Below are 25,520 nucleotides of genomic sequence, written 5' to 3' on the forward strand. Positions count from 1 at the left end.
GTTCAAGTATCTTCCCAAAGCAGGTGCCCCAGTGAGGGTCCAGGGACAGAGACAAAAACAAAGACATTCTGTCAAGCCCAGAGGGAGGGTGACGCTGAGCTGGATGAACCTGTCTCCCGCCTCTGGACCTTAGGTGGGGAAGGCAGCTTTATATGAGCTGGGCAACTTGTGCATTTAGAGGAAACGTGATTGTCTGGCCAGGGTGGTCCCAGTGTACTTTGGTTAAAAAATCATCTATGGTTAAGAGCATGGACTCTGGAGCCAGATGGCCTGGGGTCCAAATTCTGTCTATGCCTTTCATCTGCTGTGTGACCTTGGGCAAGTCATTCAACCTCTCTGGACTTCAATTTCTGTATCAGAGAAATGAGAATAACAGCACCACCCTGATGGGGCTTTGTGAAGGTTAAATGACTTAGTTAATGAGGAGTGCTTACAAGAATGCCTGGCAAAAACAGATGGTGCTGTCGGAACATCAACCATTATTATTGGTCTGGTTGGTGAGGGGGAGGGGTTCGGGTTTACGTCAGCTCGCCTGGATTAAAACTCTCGCACTTTGACCCTCGCCTGTGTGGCCTGAGGATGAGCCAGTGGCCACCCTCAGGGAGGTGTGGTGACGGTTAAATGAGGTCTGACTCAGAGACTGGGGCTGGAAAGGAGTGCACTAGAGGGGTGATGAGGGATAAGGGCAGAGAGGTGCCAGGCTCTTAGCAGCACTTCCGGGCTGGCAGTCACCTTGGTGGACCTCAGTCATCCTGAGAATGTGGGTATGCAGAGCAAGGGTCTGTGGGGGAAGCCCTCTGGGGGCCTTGCTGTGATCCCTGGGGCAGCTGGTGAGGCTGCTCCTGCACCCCCCTCTCCGGTCTGTCCTGCAGCAGCCAGCACAGCAAGCCTTGCTGCTGGACAGGCCGAGGGCCGCCTCCATCCTCAGCTGCCTGTCCGACGGTGACCTTCGGGGCCCTGGCCTGCGGAGCCGGAGTCAGGAGCTGCCTGAGATGGACTCCTTTAGCTCCGAGGACCCCCGAGACACTGAGACCAGCACAACGGCATCCACCTCGGACGTGGGCTTCCTGCCCTTGGCCGTTGGCCCCAACACCTCCATTGAAGAGGGGGCCCAGGAGGACCCCCCGCCCCTGGGCCTCCTGCCAGAGGTGTTCCACCTGGCGGAAGGCTCGTTTGTGGAGCAGCCTGGGTGGAGAAATTTGGGAGTAGAAAGCCTCGACCTGCCGCGGGGCTCCCCCTTCCACAACCACGTGATCCCCGGAGGCCAGGAAGGCCACCATGAGGCAGAAACCGAGGATGGAGTGGATGGGCCCGGGGTGCCCCTCGAGAGGCCCCTGAAGGATGTCCTGGATTTACTGAGGTCCACGGACTCTGCCCCGCCCCAGCTCCGGGAGCTGGAGTACCAGGTCCTCAGCTTCAGGGACCGGCTGAAGGTACGTTTACTCTTTGCTGGGCGGAAGCCCTGCTTTGCTGATGGTGTGACAACTGGGAGTGAGATCCTGGGGCAGGGAGCCTGGGCCAGCATCCTGGCCTCACCCCTGTGTAACCCAGATGGGCGATGTCTCCCCTCTGGGCCTCCATCTGTTCATCAGTCCAATGGGTGTAACAGCGGCTCTCAACGAGCTGGGAGGAGGATTATAAGAGGAAGTCGGGGCTCAGAGTGGATAACTTGCTCCACGTCCGGCCACATCCCAGCCCCATCTCACATCTTCTGACCTGGGTGGGTGGGACTGCGGCTCAGCTTTAAAATCCCCAATTTGAGGCATTCTCAGGGTCAGAGCTGGCACTGTGGGAGGCCCCTCACAGCCACACACCCCACACCAAAACTTCTCCACAGGGCCCACGCCGGGGGCTGTCCTTGGGTGGCTCTCAGAGGTGCTGGCCTGGGCAGATTATTTTAGTTTTTTGGTTTACATATACAGATGTACATAAGCTAAAATGTATACTTATATATATACATACGGCACATATATACAGCATATATACATACAGCACCTACTTATACATCAATTTTTTTTTGGCCGTGTCCCAAGGCTCGTGGGATCTTAGTTCCCCAACCAGGGATCGAACCCGTGCCCCCTGCAATGGAAGTGCGGAGTCCTAACCACTGGACCTCCAGGGAAGTCCCCATACATCAATTACTTTACGGAACCACTGTCTTTTGTGTTCAGTTCACTGGCACTGAAATAGTTTAACAGCTCTCTTCAAAATTCGTTTCGGTTATTCCAGCCGACCCCACCCCCAACATTACAGTTCAGCACAGGTGAAAGTTTAATTTTTCACTTTATATCTAGTAACTTTAAAAACACGTTCGCCGTTTACCACTGCTGTGGGCTTTAAAAAGGACCTGCCAGAAATTTTCAAGAAAAAAATTTAAGAAATAACGTCACCCTTTTTGTATTTCTTAGCAGCGTTAGTATGTAGAACCATTCGGGTTGGCGTGCACGCAGCTTCTGTCACATACCTGTATTTTGAAAAATACACTTTGCGTAAACAACCTAAAGTAATACCGCAATAGGACAATAATTTTAAACATCTTCAAGGAACTTTTTTTTTTTTGGGGGGGGCAAACCAAGTTAGAACAATACAAATGATTATAGGCTATGGTGTTTAGTTTGACTTTTTCAAGAGAAATTATACACATAGGTATAGGTATATAAATACACATATTTATATACATGTGTATATGTGAGGATTTAATTTTATACGTGTGTATATATATTTATATACACACAGTTAATTCTCACTATTCACAGCTTCTGTTTTTGCGAATTCACCTACTTGCTAAAACTTGCTCATGATGCTTTCGTGGTCATTCAGAGGCACGTGCAAAGGGGCAAATAATTGGAGTCACCTGATGTGCAAGTTCCCAGCTGAGGCTGAAGGAGATGACGCTCTTCCTTCTTTTCTCAGCTCATACTGTACCCAAGTGTCCTTTTCACCAAATATTTAGTGCTACGTTTTCCACATTTCTGTAGTTATTTCTGGTGATTTCACTGTTTGAAACAGCGCCCAAGTGCCAGGCTGAGGTGCTGGCCAGTGTTCCTGATGTGCCTTATGGAGGAAATGTGTGTGTTGGATAAGCTGTGTTCAGGCGTGAGTTAAAATGCCACTGACCTTGGGTTTAGTGTATCAGCGGTACAGTGTCTATATTAAATAAGATGTCTTTAAGCAGACACACAGAAAACAAGGTTACGTATTGATGGGTTGATGAAAATGTTGACCAGAGGCTCATGCCTCGGCATCTCCCCTGGGAGCAATGGTTCAGTTTCAAATCCAGAGGTCATGGTGACTTTACACACCGTAACTACCGTGAATAACAAGAGCTGACTGTGTGTGTGTGTGCATGCACCTGTGCCTGTGCATATATATATATACATATATATAGTTTTGTTTTTTTTTTTCTATTGGCCAAGGAAACCTCTGCAACTAGTCTTATTCTTCTCTTGTTGCTCAAGGTTTTCTCTTTGGGCTCAACTTTCAGGAGCCCAGTTCTGGCTCTTGGGGCAGCGTCTACTTGGGCTGTGCCTTCGGTGCACTTTGTGTGAGACGAGGCTCCTGGGGGTGGGAATCAGCCACAGCGGACCCGCCACTGGGAGGCTCTGACGACACCCCCTCCCGCCGCCTCCCCCAGTCAGGGGCTGCCTTAAAACTCCTCTCCTTCCACGTCTCCCTGGGAGAGGAGACACCTGGAACCCAGAGGCTCACCTAGCAGCCTCTGGCCTGGGTTGTTGGGAGTTGTTTGGCCTGACCCACGCCGTATTTAAAAAATAATTTGGAATTACTGGGTCGTATGGTAATTCTATTTTCAGTTTTTTAAGGAACCTCCATACTGTTCTCCATAGTGGCTGTATCAATTTACATTCCCACCAACAGTGCAAGAGTGTTCCCTTTTCTCCACACCCTCTCCAGCATTTATTGTTTATAGATATTTTGATGATGGCCATTCTGACCGGTGTGAGATGATATCTCATTGTAGTTTTGATTTGCATTTCTCTAATGATTAATGATGTTGAGCATTCTTTCATGTGTCTGTTGGCAATCTGTATATCTTCTTTGGAGAAATGTCTATTTAGGTCTTCTGCCCATTTTTGGATTGGGTTGTTTCTTTTTTTGTTATTGAGCTGCATGAGCTGCTTGTAAATCTTGGAGATTAATCCTTTGTCAATTGCTTCATTTGCAAATATTTTCTCCCATTCTGAGGGTTGTCTTTTCGTCTTGTTTATGGTTTCCTTTGCTGTGCAAAAGCTTTTAAGTTTCATTAGGTCCCATTTGTTTATTTGTGTTTTTATTTCCATTTCTCTAGGAGCTGGGTCAAAAAGAATCTTGCTGTGATTTATGTCATAGAGTGTTGTTGATATTTAAAAACTGGGCAGCTCCCCACAAAGTCTAGATTTCCACTTTTTCTTGGAAAACTGAACAATCTGGCAACCTCAGGCCTCACACTCCGGGTGGCAGGTGGCCCTCTTGGGGGAGGGCCCTGCTCTCCAGCTCTCTCCTGTCATTTGCCCTGTCCCCGTGGGTGTTTGTGACTGGTGAGGTTTTTTCAGATCTGCCCTCCTTCCAGCTGTCATGCCAGACCTTGTCACAGGCCTTTCGGGAGGGACCTCGGGGACGCGTCCCCTTGCCCATCCCTGACGCAGGAGATGGCAGCCCTGCTGAGGGACGGTGACCAGGACGCCGTTAGGGTGGGTGTGCTGGGCGGGTGGCCGGGCTGCCCTGAGTTCCGGCTGTCCGTCCGTCCGTCCGTCCACAGCCCCGCGGAGCCCGCCGGGAGCACGCGTCCGCCGAGAGCCTGATGGAGTACATCCTGGAGAGCTTCTCCTTCCTCAGCGCCCACATCGCCCCACACGAGCTGGCCCTGTTTGGGGGCTCCCAGGGTCCCCGGTGAGTGCACCCGTCCCAGCGCGGCCCTGGTGACCACCCTCGGGACCAAACTTCCTGCCGGCCTCGGGGCCAGGGTCTCCCACAGCCCCGCCCTGATGTCTGTTTTCTTTATTGTGGCCCCAGCCCCGCTCCGCACAGAACAGGTCCTCGGTGACCACTTGAGTGAACGAGGATACCTCAGCCTGGCCCTGAGCCTTCTGCCCGAGCGATGGGCTTTTTTTTTTTTTTTTTTTTTTAATCTTAAAAAATAACAATAGCGCACTCAGTAGGACCTCTGACCTCTGCGGAGCAATCGCCCAAGCGACCCCGCTCCCCGTTCCTTCTGCACAACCGCCCACCCTCACCTGCGACACCAACTGCGTTCTCAGTGAAGCAGCTCCCACCTGCCCACTCGCACTGGCCTGAGCGTTTCTCCTGCACCCAGAGCTCAGCAGCACAGAAGTGCGTGAACAGGCCACATTTCTCCTCTCTTCTCACGATCCCATGGGGAGGGTGTGGCATCTCCACCCCCCTCAGGGGTCAGGCTCAGCCCCTGCCCGGAGCAGACACAGTGCTGGGTACGCTTGTGTCTCACGCACCCCTCATGGCCCCGAGCTTGGAGTTCCTGCCCCCACTTTACAGATGAGTAAACTGAGACTAGGGGAGGCTGACTTATCCAGAGTCACAGAGCTAGGAATTAGTTGGAACCTTAGGCTTCTGCTGCAAATTGCACACCCTGCAAGGTGCAGGGGGGCCCCCAGTGCCATCCCAGCACCTGTTTTGAGTTGTTGCTACCTTTTGCTGCTTCTCCTTTTCTCTTAGTTTTCTCCTCAGTTTAACTCCATCTCCCTGGGACCTGGAGTTGGCCTCCCTGATCAGAGCTCTCCAGAGAGGGAGGGTTTCCTCTACCCTTGGAGGGAGCTGAACTGCTAACCAAACGGTCACCAGTTCTTCTCAATTCAACTCAGAAAGGACAAGACTCCACCTCCACCGCCATCACTGAAAGCGTCGTCCAGGGAGCTTACGGCTGGTGCCCCAGAGCTGGACGTGCTGCTCATGGTTCACCTCCGAATCTGCAAAGTGCTGCTGCAGGTGGGTGAGGAATGGGGGAGGGTGGGGTGGGGTCAGGGTGGGGTGGCAGGTTCAAAGCGGGGGTGATGGTGGTGGTGCTGGTGAATAGTCATGGGGTCCTTATACAGCCCAAGCCTTAAACCGAAGGCAGTGGTTGTGTCTCTTTCAGTGGCAGATGCCAGAACTCCAATCCAAACTGGCTCAACCGAAAGGAAATTTTTTGGCTCGTAGAATTGAAAGGCCCAGAGGTGGGCTTCAGGCCCAGCTGGATCCAGGGTTTCAAACGTCATCATGACTGAGTCTTTCCCTCTCTCAGCTCTGCTTTCCTGTGTTGGTTGGCTTCACTTTCTGGCAGGCTGGCTCCTTCTGGTGGCAAAGGTGGCTCCTGGCAGCTCCAGCCTGCATCCTATCGTCTCTACCCCTTTGGCAAAGGAGGAAACCCCAGATGACAGTCAGGGAGCTACCATCGGGATAGAAGAAAGGATGGGCACGGGGCAGGTGGGCGCCACGGTCATGGTGGTTGACCTCAGAGGGCATGTTCTGTGCTAACCTGGGGCATCACGGGTTGCTTCCCAGAAACTGGACTCTCCTAATTTGTCGAAGATGGTCCAGGAATGCCTTCTGGAAGAAGCTGCACAGCAAAAACAGATTCTGGAGACGCTTTCTGTGCTTGATTTTGAGAAGGTCAGCAAGGCGACATCCATTGAAGAGAGTAAGTACCTGCCCTCCATCCATGGGCTGCCCGTGTGCGTGGCAGGAAGTGATGAGGATGAAAGCCCAGGGGGCCTCCTCTCCCTTCCCAACACCCAGAGTTAAATGGAGCCCAGGGGACATGAGTGGGGGCAGTGGCTGGGATCAGACACACACTGTGGGGTGGGAAGGGAGGCCCGCTAGCCTCGGTCAGCTGTGTAACTCTGGGCAAACGATTCACCTCTCTGAGCCTCAGCTTCCCCATCTGTATAGGGGAGGCCGCTGGGTAGGTGTCAGTGAAGGAGCCCCAGGACACATTCAAAGCATACAGTGTGCGGTCAAACAGTAGCTGTGACCCCAGTTCTGCCTCTGCCCCCTCCGTGGGACTTGCCCTTGTTCATAAGGAGAGGCTGGTGACAGCAGCAGCCCCAAGGTTGTCGTGAGGGCTGCAGGTGGTGACCCAGATGAGGTGCTCACAGCCGAAGCTGCTTGTCTCTGCGGGTCACACTGGGACGTGGGAAAGGGCCTCTGCGTTAGGCCAGGCCATCCCTCGCCTCCCCGACCTCTCAGGGCCTAGTGGAAGGACATCTCCAGGCTTCCTCACTGCCTGCTCTTCCCCACCGCCAGTCAGGCTTCTGAGCCTGGGCTTTCAGTCATCCCGCAGGCCACGCGGAGGAAGGGGTGCCTGAAGCTGTGGAGAGGCTGCACGGAGCCCGGCGCGGTCCTGTCCTGCCCTGGTGCGGTGCTACTGGACCAGCTCAAGAAGACGTTCCTGCACAGAGTCAGAGGGAAATACCCGGGACAACTGGAAATAGGTAGCCCCCTGCCTGTCCCCACCCCCCTCGGAAACGCTTTGTGGATCCTCTGGGGCCTTCAGCATCGCCTCGGCAGGCCTCCTTGTAGCCCCGTCTCCACCTCTGCGAACGCCTTCTCGGCATGAAGTGGAGGCCTTTCTGAGCTTGACAACAAGGCATCTCCTCTTCCTGGGGAGAGGAGGGAGGGGCCTGTGAAGCCGGGAAGCTGCAAACGTTAGTGGGCTCGTGCACCTTTCTGGGGACTGATTCCATGGCTTCCACCAGAACCTTAGAGGGGTTGAGAAGGAACCGTTATGGGAAGGTAGGCAGGACTTCACCTGCCCCATAGCGGTGTCTTGAATCTTGGCTGGACTCTTTCCCAGAATGCAGAGCTGCAGCACTTTTCTCTGTTGACAACTGAAGGGTGACAGTCATACTCCAGGCAGTGGCTCTGGGCCTTAAGCAGTTCTAACCACCTGCATATTCCCAGGCCCCGGCTCTGTGATTCAGATCGAGGGGCGGGTGGGGCCCAGGGCACATGGATGCACCACAAGACTCCCAACTCGGGCCTCTGGGCCTCAGCTGGAGCACGCCCCGCGCAGGCGCAGGGGGCGCAGGGAGGGATACCCACCCACACGCCATCAGAGAGCCTTTAAAGTGACCTGGCCGTGGCCGGCTGATTGGCGCCAAGGGGGCGGGGTCTTGGTCTCCCCTCACGCCTTGTCTGTGTGTCGCCAGCGTGCCGCAGGCTCCTGGAGCAGGTGGTCAGCTGCGGCGGGCTGCTGCCCGGAGCCGGGCTCCCTGAAGAACAGACCATCACCTGGTTCCAGTTTCACAGCTATCTGCGGAGGCAGAGTGTCTCCGACCTGGAGAAGCACTTCGCTCAGCTCACCAAGGAAGGTAGGGGCTGGGGCGGGGGGCGCGTGGCCTCAAAGCAACACACTGACGACAGAGGAGTATCCATCGCGGAGACTTCTGTCTCGGTTCGGCTCTGGGAAGCCAGTGTTTCAGAATCACTGTGTCTTTCCCCTCCAGCTGTTCTTTCGAGAACCAGATTTAATTAGATTCTACATTCAGCCCACGTAGAAATGAGCTTCCAGGGCAGGAGGCTTTACAAAGCACAGAGCAGAGGTCAGAACTGGACAGGAGGGCTATTGCTGGGCTGGAGTCCCTGAAGTATGGACCGGGGTTTTATTCATTTTCAGGGTGTATTTGATCCCTTGCTAGAAAGCCTTCCTGGAGATTCCAGGAGGCCCCCTTTGAGACCAGTCCAGACTGGGCCTTGGTGATCACACGGGCTCGTCCTGGGATTTGCTTCTCCCTGGCTAATGCACGAGCCACAGCTGTCCAGCCCGGCCACAATCAGAGGGGACTGTGGGCCGCCTTTTTTCTGTCTCTTTTAGTAACACTCTTCGAGGAGCTGCAGTGCATGGGCCAGGCCAAGACAGTCAGGAAACTGCAGGGGAAGCGGCTGGGCCAGCTCCAGCCCCTGCCCCAGACGTTGAGGGCCTGGGCGCTGCTCCAGCTGGACGGGACCCCACGGGTGTGCAGGGCGGCCAGTGCTCGCTTGGCCAGCGCAGCCAGGAACAAGAGCTTTCGGGAAAAGGTACGGTGTGGGAGGCGGCAGCCTCTGGCTGCAGGTGTGTGAGCTGGGGGGAGGTGGAGGGAGGTAAGCTTCCTCTTGGAAAAACAGGGAGCAGTGAGCGACTGGGGGCTGCATTTGCTGCCGGTGTTTTGATTTAGAGATGCTCCAGACATGAACACAGCCTTCCGCATGCCCTCACCACTGGCAGCAGCCAGCCAGCCCTGGGGAGGGAGCTGGCGTTGCCAGGCGATCGATCGTAACAGCATGCCACGTGCTTACCACCTCATTCAGCTCAGTGTTTCTAAAGCAACTTATCTATTCGGTCTCTGAGATGTCACCTGCACGTAGAATGTCTCTTTCTTAGACTTCTGACAGTCAGCCTCATTTACTTTCAACTAATGTGTGTGGCTGGCTGGTTCGTTGTGCTCGGTTCACTTGAAAACCAAGAGATTGGACCCCTCTGCGTTTTAGGTTCGTGAACACCTGTGACTCTTCTAGATTTCGGGTACCAGCCCCCGTGGTGGGAGAAGGGAAATACTGGGGCCTTGGTCTCAGGCTCACCCAAGTGCCAGGCACATCCCCACTGGCCCCTCTCCCGTGCTTAATAGCCCTTACAACAATTTTGCAAAGCAAGTGCCAGCTTTCTTTTCCAGCTGAACCGACTTGGCCATGGTCATGTGACTGACGGGGCGGGGTCAGAACTGTGAGTGGAGAAGAGTGAGGAAGGGAAGAGATGCTTTTCCTTCTGGCCAAGGCAGCAGCCTCACCGAGGCTCGCTCTGTGTGTTCACTTCTTCTGCTGTTCCCGCTGGACAGCGGGTTTCTCTGATTCAGCATTTTATCTAGATGGCAGTTTCGGAACGCATTTTGTAAACAGTACTAGAGAAAAAGAGTTTTCTTATGTCATTACCCTCAGCCCAGGGACCAGTGTTTTTAGATAAACTGAATGCCATAGCCTACAACTCGACACTGTGCACACATGCTGTCAGCATTCGGGGGATGAGCCGTGGGCACCGTGGACTTTGCTCTCACCAGCCCCCCCCCGTTCACAGCAACCTTATTTCCTAGGCTTTGCTCTTCTACACCAACGCCCTGACCGAGAATGATGCAAAACTCCAGGAAGCTGCGTGCGTGGCGCTAAAACATCTCAGGGTGAGTTTAACCCGTCCTTGATGGGGATGGAGAGAAGCCTGCTTGTGGTTAATGCTGAAGTTAGTTCATTTCAAAATGATTCCACTGGGACCGAAAGAAAGAAAATCACTGCCAGTGAAGAAGCCCCGTAAAGAGCTGGTTGTAGAGGACCAGCCACCAGCTCCAGCAGCAGAAGCTCTGATGGCAGAGCCCCCTCGGAAACAGTGCCCATTTGCTCTGGCTCGGTGTGAACAAGCAGGTGGCCCCAGAGACTCACTTTTGAGCTCTTGGATTATATGGTTTAATATGCTCAATGAAAAATGTTCTGAGAGCACAGTAAGCTCATTGTAGAAAAAAAGTGTAAAAATACAGAAATGCAAAAATTATCCATCCTAATTCTTGAGCATCTCTGTGCATAAAGCTTTTAAAATTTATATGGAGTTCTGAATTACTTCCTTAGGCTAGACTTAGTGTTATCCCAGGGCCAGAGAATGCACTGATAAATGTTTTTGAGACTCGTGATACAACACACCCATTTACACTCCCGAAAGCAGACAGGAGGGGGGATGCCCGTTTTACCTCAATCTCATCTTCATTTGTAACCCTTATTTTAAAAAAAAAATCACTGCCATTTTGCTAGATGAAAAATGGTCCAATACAGACTAAATTCATTCTGGAATGAACCGACAGGAAATTCTACAAGGACCATCTGGTTATAATCAAATAACCAGTGAGTGTTAGGGTGCCCACTAGGGGGAGCTAAAGTGCACTCTGGTCCTTGGCCCTGGAGGTGATCTGGTGCAGTCAGCCTTGCCTGAACCAGGTCAGGCCTCCTCTCCTGGTCTGACCTGGAGGGCAGGGTTGGGAGAAGGAGAGGGGTAGAAGGGTCCAGGGGAAAGCAGGTCTTCTCATTTCCAACATGGGCCTTTCCGAAGGTGTCAGGATTGAAAACATGAGATGCTGCCAGTGGCACTTCGATGAACCTGAGGCCACAGGAGAAACCTGGAAGGCTTCAGAGAAGGAAGGGGCTGAAGCCGCAGAGACCATGCTAGGGCTGGTCCTGCAGGGTTTATAAAAGTGGATACCTGTTCCTTAAAATGCCCCCTAATGGACCCCCTTTCCCCCAACCTCAAACAGGGCATCGAAAGCATTGATCAGATTGCCCGCCTGTGCCAGTCTGACCTGGAGGCCGTGCGCGCGGCAGCCCGGGAAGCCACGCTGTCATTTGGTAAAGTACAGCATCCAGCGTTTCGAAGTGCAGTGGGGTTGCTGGGGCCCGTAGAAAGGTTGTGCCAGAGAGGCCACAGCCAGCTCTCAGAAGACGCAAAATAGCACACGGGACGGGCACCGTTAGCAACCTGTTTGACTGCATTTGGCCAAGGCAGGTTTCCTTTATGGCTGAGGTGGCCGTTTACGGTCCTTGGGAATGAAAGCCAGATGCAAGGCAGGATTAAGGTTCAGCGGGCTCTACCTTGGACAAAGGGACAAGGCCCTGGGTCCACGTGAGCCGGTCCCAAAGGCTCCCCACCCCCTGCCCTTTACAGCAGCACCGGAGGCCTAGGCGTCTGGAAGTACTAAGGCCACCTTGGCTCACCAGTGTAGAAACGAGCGAGGTGGGGAGACAACCCAGTGACAGATGACCTTAATATTTCAGGTGAAAAAGGACGCTTAGCTTTTGAGAAGATGGACAAACTTTGCTCAGAACAAAGAGACGAAGCCTTTGGCCAGGAGGCAGACGTTGAAATCACAGTATTTTAAAAAGCCTCAGCTAATGAGCCCAAATCTGGCATCTTTGTTTTTGCTGCTGCCCGGCTTCGACACAGGGAGGGCTTCAGTGGAGGTACACGGTGCGCTCTCCCAGAAGCGTGAACTGGCCAGAGCTGCTCCCGGACTCTGGGCCAGTTACGAAGCCCCAGGGCACAAGTGGGACTTCTGTACAGGAGCAGAACAAGGGGCTGAACGGCACTTTAGGGGCTGCACTTCAGTCAATCAGCCTTTGGCTTTGAGAATCTGCCTGACCTTCCCCGGGGGCAGAGCCGGGTCAGTGCCAGCCAGCCACGCCACGAAGGGGCCAAGGCCAGGCAGGCGGAGGCCTGGAATCAGCAGGTCAGCTGGCTCAGCACTTCTGGTTCACTAAAGACTGGGATCGAGGAGGCGAGCAGACTGAGCGTCCCTGCTGAGGACAGTACTCGGGTCATTTCCACGGCAGCAGGCTGTCACCGTGGGGAGGGCAGAACCAGGGTTTCAACGGTTCGCCCCCTCAGCCCGAGCTGCAGCCCAAACGCCACAGGGGAGCCGGCTGGTGGCCTGCTGACCGCGGGCCTTATTTTCACTGTGGTTCAACAGCACAAAGGCAACAAGAACATGCCGTCAGCCGAGAAGTCTTGAGTGCCACTTGCTTTGACCTCACTCATCAGAATGGAATCCATATTCTGAAGCAAGTCAACTTAGGGCTTATTAAATAAATTGCTTCAGAAGCCATAAGCTAGTTTGAAGAAAGATTTTACTGAACATCATGTTTAAAGAAAGAAAATTAATTTTCTATTTAAGTCTATAAAAAAAACCCAAATGTGTCCTGGGCTGTTTCTGAGTTAAGAGTGTAGAGGTACCCTGGGGTCTGGATGTGGTATCAACAATGGCATTGGAAAGCTCTGTAACTTAAACATGCTCATTTACATTTCCTGTATGTATTTTGTGCTTTTCGGTTTAACTCAGTATTTATTTGCCTTGTCCATATGTTGTTTTCTGAAATTTCAATTAAAATAACTTTTTATTGGTGTTTCACTCTACCTGAAAAAAGTGGAGGGTAGTGGTTGTTTTCTGGAATATCCTGAGGGAAGAAGCCACCCCTCCTGTCCCTCAGTGCTCTCTCTCCAAGGTGACATAGATGCAGGGGTAGAGGAGGGCAGCCTCGGGGCAGGGCCGCCCCTTGGACTCTCCACGTGCTCTCTGAGGCTCCCGGAGTCCCTTCTCCTTACAGACACCGGGCGGCATGGCCCTTCTCTGGCCTTGGGCCCTATCTGACTTCTGCTCAGTTACAAATTTAGTTATTTTTTTCCACAGTGGCATTCCTCCTCTTCATGAAAGCCTAGATGTCATTTTTTTTGTTTTTTTGTATCTGAAAACAATTGAGGTGACAGTGGGTGTGACACCACCACCCAGGTCCCCACTGTCCTCGCTGGGTGTTGTGTGGTCACATGACCACAGACTTCATTTCTGGGTTCCATGGATCTTGCTGAAAGGCCACAGCGTAAACAGTTTACTCAGCAGCCAGCTTTGAAACAGTCATAACACCTTGAAGGATATAAGGGAATTCTTTGTAGTATTTCTGCAACATTGTGCAAGTCTGAAATTATTTCAGAACAAGAAGTCGAAAAATCACTTTAGGGGAGACTTACGTTTAATTTTGTACATGAAAAGAAGACTACACGAATTGTTTATACTTCACTGTTACCTCTCAGTGTCAGTCTCCACGGATGTGTCAGTTCCACATCAAATGTGACTCGGCAGAGGTGCTGAGATGTGGCCACCGTTGGGTCTTACAGGCAGCCGGCTAAGGGACACACGTTCTTGAGGTTTGAGCAGTTCTTCAAACAACCTGTATAAATTCATTAAGTTATCCAAGGGCCCTAACACTTGAAAAGGTGAGTTTTGTTGTTGTTGTTGAAATGGGTTGAGGCCTGAGGCGCTGAGTAAACACCAGGCAGGGAAAGTGCCCCCGCCCAGAGGCACCCACGACTCCAGGAGGCTGCCGTCGTAATCCTCAGATGCGGAAAAACTACAAGCCCTCTTGACTGACAACATCTGCTTCACATCAGCAGGGATGGAAAGAAACAGGAGTTGCCCAGCCTGGTTTAGGCCTATTAAGCAAAGAAATGGGAAGCACCCCAAAGCCATGTTCTTTAGAAAAAAATTTTTATTGTTGCAACTAAAATGCAAACCCATCATTTATATGGCAAGTTGGAAAACTGTACAGTTTGACAGTTCTGTGAGGTCACAGAAGACCCTGAGACGCGCCCCCCCGCCCCCCCATCATGCATCCACGTATACACACACCTGAAAAGGTATCATACCAAAACACCTCGCTTTTTTTGTTTGTTTTTATTTTTGTAAAAATGGTTTAATTCTATGGCCATCGTAAAAAATAATGACCTGATGAGTAAATATTGGCTTAAGGCATATAGCAGAGCAGCTCGCTACTTCTCTAACATACGTGTGACAAGATGGAGAACCATCTGTTTTCCAAGGATAGGAGGTTAAACCAGTATATCCATTTTGAAATGCTACTATATATACACACCAAACTACTACATACATATACAGGACTTAAAATAACAGACAAACAAGCCCAACTCAAAAATGCTTACAGCCTGGCACCTCAGTCTTATCCACACCTCACCAAGGCTCTGCGGGGCAATGCCTCAAATGTTCCCACCACAGAATTTCTCTGCACGAGCTTCTAACACGTGAAAGGCAAAATGTGAAAATGCTGGCAAAAGAGCAGCTCGTGAGCTATAGCTGCCTTTTTTTTTTTTTCTTGTTAAAAAAGCCACTTAATGCGGAGGTCTTAAGTTCCCCTCGCAGGAAGAGTCGTGAGCACCATCAGTGCCCAGGGTTCAAGGGCAGGGGCAGACGCCTCTCTCAGCAAGGCCCCCGGACCTAAAGGGCCGCAGGCTGACTCGAAGGGACCGTCGTCCAGGCTGTTTCAAGAAGTGTGGTTTCCAACAGTCACCTTGGTTCCAGATCACGGTCCGCTCAAGAAGAGTGTGAACTTGGCACAGTGGAGGCTGATCCCAAAGGTGTGTGTGTCGTGGGGGGCCCTGCTTGTCTAAATGTCCAGAGCGTGAGGTGTGACTATGGCTTCCCATACCCCTGGAATGTCTGAGTTACAGTGGGGCCCAGCTGGACCAGGACAGGCTGGGCCTCACTAGGAAGTCACCAGAGTGTCATGCCAGGAATTAGGCAAATATCTGTTACTGGACAACATCACTCCGCTGCCGAATGGCGATTATTTCAGCAACGGTCTTAGGAACCAGAGCCATGTAATGCTCAGCTCATGCAAAGGTAGACTGGACTTGTACACGGAGCGCATCAGTAAGCAGAGATCTAAGGATTTCAAGCACGTGGTATTTGATCGGGACACAAGAAGACCGTACATGCATCCTAATACACACAGGAAGAGCGGTGACTGAGATCGAGGTTCGAGCAGACAACTGGGGAGGGGAGGAACCGGGACAAAGAAATCTCATGCCATGTGTCTTAAATAGCCAAGTGTTCATTATATATTATCCCTTTGTCCTATAAACATAGGTAAACCTCTTCTCGTGTTACCCAATGAAATCACGACTGCTTACAACCGTCCTCCTTCCTAGTACTGGTCTGACGCAGCAGGCTCACGGCAAAGTCCTCCGTTCCCAGTGCTACCTGAGGGTTTATTATTGTACTTTTTGATAAAGCCCTTGATGCAAGGCTGACATCAAAAAACTTTAATACATTATTGGTTTATGAAGATGCTAGTGCACTGTGGATGCCTTCAGGAGAAAAGAATTAAAAAATAAATATGGAGTGGAGAGGCTCACTACACGCCGTCTCCAGGGAGGGCCGCGGGAAGGATGTCGCTTGCCGCCTGCCAGGGACGTGCCGAGGGGGCACCACGCGAGGCTCGCCCCTCCACCCGCACAGGCCGCCTTGCTCTGCGCCACCAGCACAGCGCCCTCTGGGCCCTCCTCAAAAAATGGGTTGTAGATCTGGTATTCAGAGGAAGGCGGGGGGGGAGAAAAGTAGAAGGATGGAGATGAGGCCAACCGCCTGGAGAGGGGGGCTTTAGTGCAGAACCAGCGTCCGTCGGGGCGCGGCGGGCTACGCTGTCCGACGGCCCTCGCCTAGCGGCTGCCTGCTAAGCAGCTGCGGGCTCTACGAGCAGAGGCGGACCGTGGGTGGAGGTGGGTCAGATTATGTGTGGCTGTCAAGCAGGAACCGGAATGAAACCAAACGTTTTCAGACGGGCCCGGCCCCGCCCCTGCAGAGCTGCAGGCTCCTGCACCACCTCGGCCACCCTGGCCACTCCAGCCCCCCGTGAAGGGGGTTTTGGTTATTATTATTACTATTATTATCTTTTACAACAGCTCCCCCTTCCCAAGATCACCCCGAGGAAAAAGCTGTCTGCACGTTGCTAAACCATCGGATGCACTCAAAGGTGGTTGCTTAGAAAGAGGTAAAATATTTTAAATCATTAAAAAAAAAAAAAAAGAAGTCTTGTGAGGTGATTTCCACGACCAGAGTTTTGAAGCTAATCCTTGCTCTTCTCCTTAACTTTAACGGCGACACATTCTAACGTGTGGATTTCTACTGAAATGGCATTTATATTCCAAGCAAAGTGGAAACTGCTCCTTCTGGATCTCAATGGCTGGGTGAAAAGCCGGTGGCCACCCTGTGGTGACCTCTGACCCTGAGGCAGGGGCCCTGAGGAACCCTGTTTGTGGGGATGGAGCAATGGGGGCAGGACGTGCGCAAGACGGCTGTAACGAGAGGGGGCCGGTGGAGGAGTGGACAGCGGGAGACCAGCGGGACACCCTGAGCAAAAGCAGAAGCCGGGTTCTGTTTTCTAGAGACGGCCTTTTGTTGTTTTTCTTCTTAAAACGGGAAAGCTCGCAGGCACTGTCCCAGCTCAGTGAGCGCTCAGCAGAGGAAGCGCCTGAGCAAGACGATGTCCGAAACCCTCAAACCCTCTCCTCCAAAGGACTTTACATTCGCAAAAGTGTGGGAGTCTTTCCCTGGGAAATCAAATAAAAATTGTGTATCTGGTTACACCACCTAAGGGTACAAGAAAGTTTCGTAAGTGCCTGGTCTTTTTTTTTTCCCCAGAAATAACAAAAAGCTGCTTTTTATAAAGGTTAAAAACAACAATGTGTTGTAATTCTATTATTTTTTTTCAAAAACAAATGAACAAAAAAAAAAAAAAAAAAAAAAAAAAGAGAGAGACATATTTGGCATTTTGTCTACTTACTCCTGAATAGGTTAAGGCCCTGAGATTAGACTCTTCTATTCTTGGGACCACAGGGCTCCTTAAGACCCCGGTGCATCAATCCTCAATTCTCTCTCGTTAGCCCTTCACAGTCCCAGACTTTGCAAACCTTTGATCTGTTTCTTCTGAGGCTGGCTCAGAGGCTCCCGCAGCACTGAGCGCTACCGCCGGGCTGGCGGCCAGGGCTTGCTGTACACGCGGTCTGGCCAGCACGTCCGTCAGTGAAAACATACCCTGTAGCAGAGGTACGCGCCGGCCGTGAGGACCGTGGCCACGCACACGTTGACCAGGAAGGGCTTCCAGTGAGTCGGCGCCTGGTCCTGCTCCTCCTTGGACGGCAACAGCTCCCCCTGGGCAGGACCTGCCCCCACGACCCGCCTTCTGACTTCAGTGTCTTGACTTGCGCTGAGGAATGAGGGGGGCAGAGGCGGGTTACTCACTAGGGAAAACAATGGCAAGGATGCTATTATTCCCAGAGGAATTCTAGGAAAAAATGAGCCAGGTGGAAGCAGAGCCTGCCGATGCCGACACTGGCCGGAGGCCCGCCTGTCACCGCCTCCCTCCCAGGGCCCGACAGCAGGGCCAGGGTGGGGTTCCGGAGACCGCGGACTCCTCGGTGACGGGGCTGGGTAAGGGTCTGAGGGGCAGTACAGCCCCTGGGGCCGCTTGCAGAATGTTCCCCTTCAGATCAGGGAAGGTAACAGTGCGGCCACAGGCTTCCACTCCCTCCCTGGGGCCTGACAGACGCGGACACGCAGAGGCCTTTGTTGCTGCTGACATGCGGACACCACACATCTGCAGTGCCGACCCTGTGCCCTCCCCGCCGCACGCCCAGCGAGTCCTGCCAGCAGGCCCACTTCGCAGGTGTGCCGTGTGCAGTCAGGTGACTACCTTGCTGGGGGCGAGCCAGAGCCACCCCGTGGGGCTGTCCCGGGAGAGGCCAGCAGAGGCTGTGGGCCTGGGTGCAGCCAGGCCCTGCCTCTCCCCTCCCCACCTCTCCCAGGCCGTTGCCCTCCCACCCTTGCGTCCATCGAGGCGGCCCTGGCCACAGGAAGTCCCGCCTCCCACGAGCCTCTCCACGGCCCTGCTGCCCCAGCAGCCTCCTGCGTGACTGGCAGGACCATCCGGGGGCACCGCCTGCCCAGGAGACAGGAGGAGGCTGCACGAAGCCCCCTTCTCGGCGCCCACCCGGCGAGGCCCCAGCCACAGGACTGAGGCCTGTGTGCACATGGGTTCCCCGCCCTCCCTGGTGCCCAGAGGCGCATAGGTTCTTGGTCCAACTCCATTCTTTTCCTGGAATTCTCTGGCCTTCAGCTTCCCAAATCCACACTTCCCTGCTCACCACCTTCACCCACAGAATGTGAAAGGCACCTTTCTCTCCACTGTCTTCATGAATAAAGAAACAGGACCCATGACACCAATTTGACCCAAGTCAACGTGCCAGCTCTCATCCCTCTCATCCTCGGCCCTCGGCGAGCCCTCAGAGGGAGCACGCCAGCCCACCCTGAGAATGTCAACAGAGGCCCTGGGAAGCGGGGCACAGCCGCACTCGCTCAGCACCTGCTCTGGGAGGCCCCGCTGGACAAGCGTCTCTCGAGCCCCAGAACCAGACCCGGTGTTCCTGTGATGAGGACCAGTTGCACGAAAGGCCCTGGGGAGTAGGTTCATGGGTCAGGACTGGGCCCTGGAAACCAGCATTTAGCAAAGTGCCCGGGGAAGATTTTGATGATCAGTTTAGCCAGAGGCCCCGGTGGGGCACACACTGTGTGACCTGCTTTCTCATGCATGACCGTTCCAATGTCCGGCCGTAACAATACACCCTGATCCCATTCTTTAATAGCTGCAGAACATCCAACACAGGGAGAAAGCACGACTTATCTAATCCCTGGATATACAATCAGCTCATCTCTAGCTTTTCACCATTACAAATAATGCCACCACGAACACCTCTACCTGTACATCTCTGCACACCTGCTTGAGAACTCCTGCTGGCTGAGTTTCTAGTTGTAGACAAACGTGGGGTCAAAGTGTGCACTCATCTTAAACTGCCCTCCAAAAATGCAGGCACCAAGGGCACTGCCTCCACAGTCTCAGGCTCGGGCTAACCCCCGTTCATCCTTCAAGCTTGTGCACGATGCCACCCCCTGCTGGCAGCCTTCCTTGACCACCCAGTGAAGGCTGGGTGTCTCCTCTCTAAGGCTGACCCCCTCAGCGTGCACCCCCATCACATCCCTGTCCATGGGCCACCAGCACAATCTACTGCTCCCTTCCCAGTAAGATGGTCTAGAACACAGACCAGGGGCCCCAGTCTAGTTATCTCAGGGTTTCACGTGCATCAGTAGGTGCTCAGTAATCTTTGTCAAACTGTAAGGAAGCAAAACGGCAATCAATTCAATCAAGACCACATGAAAAGGGGGACTTCCCTGGTGGTCCAGTGGTAAAGAATCCACCTTACAATGCAGGGGACGCGGGTTCGATCCCTGGTGAGGCAACTAAGATCCGACATGCTGCGGGGCAACTAAGCCCGCGCGCCACAACTACTGAGCTCACACGCCTCAACTAGAGCCCACGTGCCCTGGAGCCTGTGCGCCAGAACTAGAGAAGAGAAAACCCACACGCCACAACTAGAGAGAAGCCCGCACGCCTCAACTAAGACCCAATGCAGCCAAAAATAAACAAAATAAATAAACAATAAACAAATCTTAAAAAAGAAAAGACTACATGAAAAGGTTAAGTACCCCAAAACCATTCTGGGGGCTGAAGGTACGTGGTCAAGCCTGGATATCAGTTTCAGGACCGGCCTGAAGTCCAGGGCAGGCTTTTGTCTTCTGTCACTGTCATCACTGGGCTGGAAGACCTGACTCAGTCGCACCAGACCCCTGATTCCAACAAGCACCACCAGGTGGTGCTAGATCCCCGCTAAAGTCAGTCACTTCCCTGGGCCAACCTGTGGCTCAGTCAGAGGCTCCTCCAGCTGGGGCAGGAGCAGTGAGGTCCAGGGGCCCATTCCCCAAGGACACAGAAGCACCGTTTGCCAAGCCAAGAGGAGGCTGGGTCCACAGGGTTTCAATATCAATATGTATTTCTGGAACAGAAGGTCATTCCCCCTTGCCCCCAGTAAGCCAGGACCCTCTCACATTACCTTTCCAGGCTGCAGGGGACGTTCAAGAGGGTTCTGGTTTCTTCCTTGACGAGGCCATCTTCTTTAACCTCCTCAGTCTCATCCTTCACCCACTGGTGGTTTGGGAAGAACTCCTTGCACTTCCCATTGTGCGGCTCCAGGATTCGTTTGGGAGGCCGGGGAGGTGGGGGGATGTGCTCGGGTGGAGGCTCCAGGTCCTCGTGGGAGAGCTCTTTCCATTGTTCCTTGAAAAAGCAGCAAGAGGAAGTCCCATGAGATTTCACGTTTGGCTGATTTGTCAGGAAACCTGCTCCCCTTTAAGTGAGCAGAGGTGAGGGCTAGGTGAGGGGTCCTCTCAGCTTCTTGGGTCTCCAGCCATGTGCTTGGAAGATGAGATCTTATGAAAATAAAGTCTATTCTCCCTACTCATGATCTCTACGTGAGCACTTCAAAGGCAGAAATTGGAACATGGTGAAACCTTCCACAACTTTTTAGCTATTTAAACACGAAGCCTAGCTATTTCCTCTGACCCAGGATACTGTTTCAACGTTTACAATGAACAGCCTCCTTCTTTACAGGCAAAAATTTAAAACCAACACACCTGGATTAAAGCAAAAGCACTGCTGACCTGTACTGAAGAGTCTCCCATGATGAACTTGGCGCCTTCGATCACAGCCAGGTAGGAGAAACGGAGCTGGTCTGCTGTCTGGATCAGTCCCATCCGAAATTTCCGCATTTCTAACAGAACTTTCTTGATATCAACAGAAGAAGGGTCTTTCCTTTTGTCCATCTGAAAGCCAGAGAGGAGACACAGCTCAGTGAGGTCCGAGCCTTAAGTACAATGTGACTGTATATGTCCTGGAGCGTGCCAGTTCCTACTCAGGAAAAGTCATAGCGAGGAAGGCAGAATTCTAGAAAATGTGGCAAAATTGGGACCATTTGAGCACAGGGGAAAAATGAGAGGGAAGGGGATTCTCTGGATCTTCCTGGCTTCCACATTAAAATTAAGGGCCTTCCTTCAAGCAAAGCTATTTAGGGTAAAGCTCCTTTCATGGTAAGGAAGCTGTTAAAAAGTGAAGATCAAAGCTAGTTTATTGCAGAGACAGTAACAGAGAAGCTGTGGCCGGGCCAGACTGGAGGTTAAAATGTGCTCCCTTCTCTTCCCGGGGTATTTAAGGGCCTTCTTACCAGCAAGAGGCAGGTGTCAGCCAGACAGAAGGTCCCCGACCTGCCGATGCCAGCGCTGCAGTGCACCACAATGGGGCCATACTCCGTGCTGAGCGACCCCGACTCGCGGACTTTGAAAAGAAAGTTCAGAAACGAGGCTGGCGATTCAGGGACTCCGAAGTCAGGCCACGTGGTATAGTGGAAATGTAAGATCTCTCGAGTTTCTTGAGACTGGAAGAGAAATATACTCCTGACAATTCTAAGAGAATCACCTGTACAGAAATCACTAATTCCAAGTAAGCATGAAGTGCCTTTCCACCCACCTAACTCCAAGAGTAGCCTTAATTCTCAGAATTTTCTCCCCGGGTCCGCAAACCCAGTGAACAAATACCAAGCCCCGAGTGGACCCCAGGTTGCTCCTGCTTCAAGTGCCCCTCCTTTAGGATGGAACAGTCTTGCCCACAAGAGCCCTTGTCTCCAATGTTCCTCTCACTTCTGCCGTCTTCATGGTTACAGCCTATTTCTGTCCGCTCCACAAGTCAAAATGATGCTTCGCTGCCACCCACAACAATCTTATCATCAAAGGCCTCGGGGTTTCACATGAAAGAGTGGAAACGTAACTGCACGTGTGGGGCACCAGCTCTGGGTAACTCGGGGCTTTCCTTACAGGACTATCTGGATGCCTCAGAGGATTGTCATTGTACAGAAAAAAGTCACCAACTCAGTCTCCAAAGACAGGAGGCTGCCACGTGTGGTTCAATATCCAGCTGAACAGATGGTCCACGATGAGGAGGAGGATGCCGACAAGACCAGCCGCACTGGGCCCACAAGCAGAGAGCTTACCATGTTCCGGTGGGCACGAGAGCTCACTGAGTTCTCACAGCAATCCCTCGAGGCACATAGTCCCGTCACTCCCATTTTCCAGATTAGAAGACTGAGGCTTGGCAGCTAACCCTCCATCAAGTGGGGGAGCAGGAGTTTAAATCTAAGCTTGCTTGACTCCAGAGCCCGCTGCAGGAACTCTTGAAAGGAGGACCCTGGCCCTTGTCCCCTAGCCCAAGGTGCTCGCCGTGGAACAGAAAGAACGGCCTCTGGTGCTGTTTCCAGCTCCGCTCCTTCCTCTGAGCCTCTGAGACTCCACTCCCAGGGTGGACAGCTGGTCGCCAGGAGCAATGATCAAAATGTAGTTCTTGCTGAGGAGAGCACCCAAGATTATACTAAGGTAAGAGCCCACAGTAATGGGAGCCAGTCACAGGGGAAGTAAGGCCTGCAGACAGGAACCACCCCAGCTGTGCAGCGCAAAGGGCCAAGCCAGTGCCTAGGTCACCTGGACAGCAGCTGATGGTGAAACACTTTGGGCCAAAGATCCGCTGACCGACAATGTCTCCCTTCATTTGGCAAATGTCCACAACCTGCCTCCCGTGTGCCCGGCACGATGAGGTAATGACCCCACGCCCTGCCCTCCCAATGCTCACAGCTTAGTTACAGCAACCTTCCCTGACACTAGTGTGATGAAAACGTGTGAAAAGGACCCACAAAAACAGCAAGGACCTAACATCAGCAGAGAAGACACACGTGTCGCCCTGTACCAGCTGTTACACACGCTGGTATCTTTCTGCAGAACTGGAAAAAATCTGCTTATGACATTAGGATAACTTATAGAACCACACCAAACAATTCCATACTTTCCTCCCTAGAAAATGATCTCCTTATATCCTTTAATGGCTTAAAAGAGCAATGTGTCTTCTATTTTTTTGGAACAGAAAAGCACTTAAAAATAGATTTTTAAAAAAATGGAATAAGAAAACATGCCAAAAGCAAGTTCCTTCTTTTAATTCTTAAAAAGGTGTGGGTTATCTCCTGTTTACTCCCTCCCTCACGCCTGCCCACCTCTTTCTCAAGGAATTCATTCCAGACATGTGCTCGGCCAGGTACACGTCTGACAAAAGACTTTTTCAAAACCACGTCTGTTAGAGCAAACAGATCTCCCCCAAACCTCCAAGCTGCTGCCTCTGCTCTGCCACGCAAACAGCACAAACCTCTTCTGCTCTGTCCGAATTCTGTTTCCCTCAACAAGCAAATGAAATTTTCTCAAGAGTTTACCACAAGTCACTTGCAATGTCAGGCTTGCAAACGCTCAAAAGCATTAAAAAAGTCTACCACGTAATTCTCCAGGCACATTCCAACCCACTGCCAACATTACTGCTGAAAATCCTCCGTATCAAACCCCTCCATAAATCACACCCCGAGAGCCCGCATGCGGCTATGGCCGGGCTTGGGGCTCCAGCGCTAGCGCACAGGGGGCGGCGGGGGGACCTGGACCCACTGCGCGGCTGCGTTCCTCCAGAGCCAGGCGATTTTAACCTCTTCTCCACTTCCAGTCACCTGCGCTAAGTTCTCGATCTTACTTTGACGTTAATCCCACCCCAGGCGTCATGGTGACTATAAAGCAGTAAACTGAAAACTAAGATGCGAATATAACGCAGGAGCAGATCCCTCCTCTTCAGCCCCAGCCCGCAAGCCCCAACGCCAGTCCCACTGCCCCCAGATAAACCCATGTTCCTTCGACCGCACAGAACCTGCGAACCCTTCCTGGCACGTGCTCTGAGCCTGTGCTGCTCTCACACTGCACACGGACCACCTTCTGGAAGGCTTTCAAAAGCCCTATCTGACAGGGGGGCAGACAGAGACGCGGTAAGAATGGTGTCCTTTGCCTTAAGTCTGACAGTTTGATATGCTGGGGCCAGGAATCAACCCCAGGCAGTCTGATTCCAGAAGGCAGTGGCCGACCGTGTTTGAGGGTGTCCCCAGGAGCTGCCGTCAGCTCCCTTCCACTGTTCCCACTACAGGCATGGTTCCCCAGGGTGATGGCTCCGGGCGAATCATTCAGCCTCCCCGAGGGCAGGGTCTTCCATGATGCCGCTTCTAGCACACTGCCCAGACATATTCCAAGACCATCATTTAATGATAGCCGGCAGGTGGTGTTATAAATTCTCCCCACACATGGGCTTCCCTGGTGGCGCAGTGGTTAAGAATCCGCCTGCCAAGGCAGGGGACACGGGTTCGAGCCCTGGTCCGGGAAGATCCCACATGCTGTGGCGCAACTAAGCCCGTGAGCCACAACTACTGAGCCTGCGCTCTAGAGCCCGTGAGCCACAACTACTGAGCCCACGTGCCACAACTACTGAGCCTGTGCTCTGGAGCCCACGAGCCACAACTACTGAAGCCCGCGCACCTAGAGCCCGTGCTCCGCAACAAAAAGTAGCCACCGCTCGCCGCAACTAGAGAAAGCCCGCGCACAGCAGTGAAGACCCAATGCAGCCAAAAATAAAATAAATGAGATAAATAAATTTAAATAAATAAATAAATAAATAAATTCTCCCCGCACAAACAAGCCCAAGACTTCATCTAGAAAACTTACACTGACTATGAACTGGGAGTCAGCCCTGGAGGGCCCTTCTTTCCTCACTTCGGACTAAAGAGACTGTTGACCACAAGAGAGGCCCACGTGCTCTGCTGGGATTTAACTCACAGGCCATCACTTTAGTCCCTCTGCAGTTGCAAAGGCAGGAGCAGGAACAGGTAAGTTTTAGGCCAGAACTCCCTTTTTCCTAAGAACTGGTGTTAACTAGCGTTGGCAGAGAGCTCTGTGGAGAAGGAGGCAGGTAAGACCCGTCCCCCGCCCCCAGGCACCTCTGGTCACCCGGTAAGTAAGCAGGTAAGCTCTACTCACCACAGTGCTAAAACTACTTCTTGCTCAGAGCACAAAAAACCACTGGCATAAACAACTGGTGTTAAGCAGTATCACCCAAGTGAAAAGACGTCTCAACCAGTAACTGTCTGAAGTACTCAAGCGCATGCCATACTCACTGTGAGGTTTTCCAATTCTAGTTGTCGTACTGTGTAATATGACTTAATATCTTCAGAGATCAATGTCAATTTCAAATTTGTGTCTTCAAAGATCATTTCTTCTTCTTCTTTTTGTGGCCAGTACTGTGCACATTTTAACTAGGGGAGAAAATAACATTGAATTATTGTGAGCAACTAACTGTCTTCCTATGGAGGTTTGAAG

General features: G+C 52.4%; 2 protein-coding genes across 16 annotated transcripts in view; one reads left to right on the plus strand and one right to left on the minus strand.

The window, feature by feature from the left end:
• RIPOR3 (RIPOR family member 3) overlaps positions 1–12,942 on the plus strand; it is a 73,002-nt gene extending 60,060 nt beyond the window's left edge. For 3 of the 8 annotated variants that reach the window (XM_082361110.1, XM_082361112.1, XM_082361113.1), the window contains 10 exons: positions 873–1,433; positions 4,757–4,887; positions 5,835–5,958; positions 6,514–6,649; positions 7,281–7,442; positions 8,160–8,321; positions 8,825–9,027; positions 10,074–10,157; positions 11,274–11,364; positions 11,791–12,939. In XM_082361110.1, coding sequence (XP_082217236.1) covers positions 873–1,433; positions 4,757–4,887; positions 5,835–5,958; positions 6,514–6,649; positions 7,281–7,442; positions 8,160–8,321; positions 8,825–9,027; positions 10,074–10,157; positions 11,274–11,364; positions 11,791–11,894 — 1,758 coding nt within the window. In that variant the 3' untranslated portion in view covers positions 11,895–12,939. Of the gene's footprint in view, positions 1–872; positions 1,434–4,756; positions 4,888–5,834; positions 5,959–6,513; positions 6,650–7,280; positions 7,443–8,159; positions 8,322–8,824; positions 9,028–10,073; positions 10,158–11,273; positions 11,365–11,790 lie in introns of all 8 variants that reach the window. The other 5 variants (XM_082361111.1, XM_082361114.1, XM_082361109.1 and 2 more) reach the window with 4 other exon arrangements.
• Positions 12,943–13,595: 653 nt separating this feature from the next.
• PTPN1 (protein tyrosine phosphatase non-receptor type 1) overlaps positions 13,596–25,520 on the minus strand; it is a 146,204-nt gene continuing 134,279 nt past the window's right edge. For 4 of the 8 annotated variants that reach the window (XM_082361120.1, XM_082361118.1, XM_082361115.1 and 1 more), the window contains 5 exons: positions 25,319–25,456; positions 21,470–21,679; positions 20,910–21,071; positions 20,303–20,526; positions 14,031–17,565 (listed from right to left, as the gene is read on the minus strand). In XM_082361120.1, coding sequence (XP_082217246.1) covers positions 17,379–17,565; positions 20,303–20,526; positions 20,910–21,071; positions 21,470–21,679; positions 25,319–25,456 — 921 coding nt within the window. In that variant the 3' untranslated portion in view covers positions 14,031–17,378. Of the gene's footprint in view, positions 13,735–14,030; positions 17,600–20,302; positions 20,527–20,909; positions 21,072–21,469; positions 21,680–25,318; positions 25,457–25,520 lie in introns of those variants that run through there. The other 4 variants (XM_082361116.1, XR_014235872.1, XM_082361117.1 and 1 more) reach the window with 4 other exon arrangements.

The sequence above is a fragment of the Balaenoptera borealis genome (assembly GCF_965194805.1).
Source record: "Balaenoptera borealis genome assembly, chromosome: 16".
NCBI classification, from domain to species: Eukaryota; Metazoa; Chordata; class Mammalia; order Artiodactyla; family Balaenopteridae; genus Balaenoptera; species Balaenoptera borealis.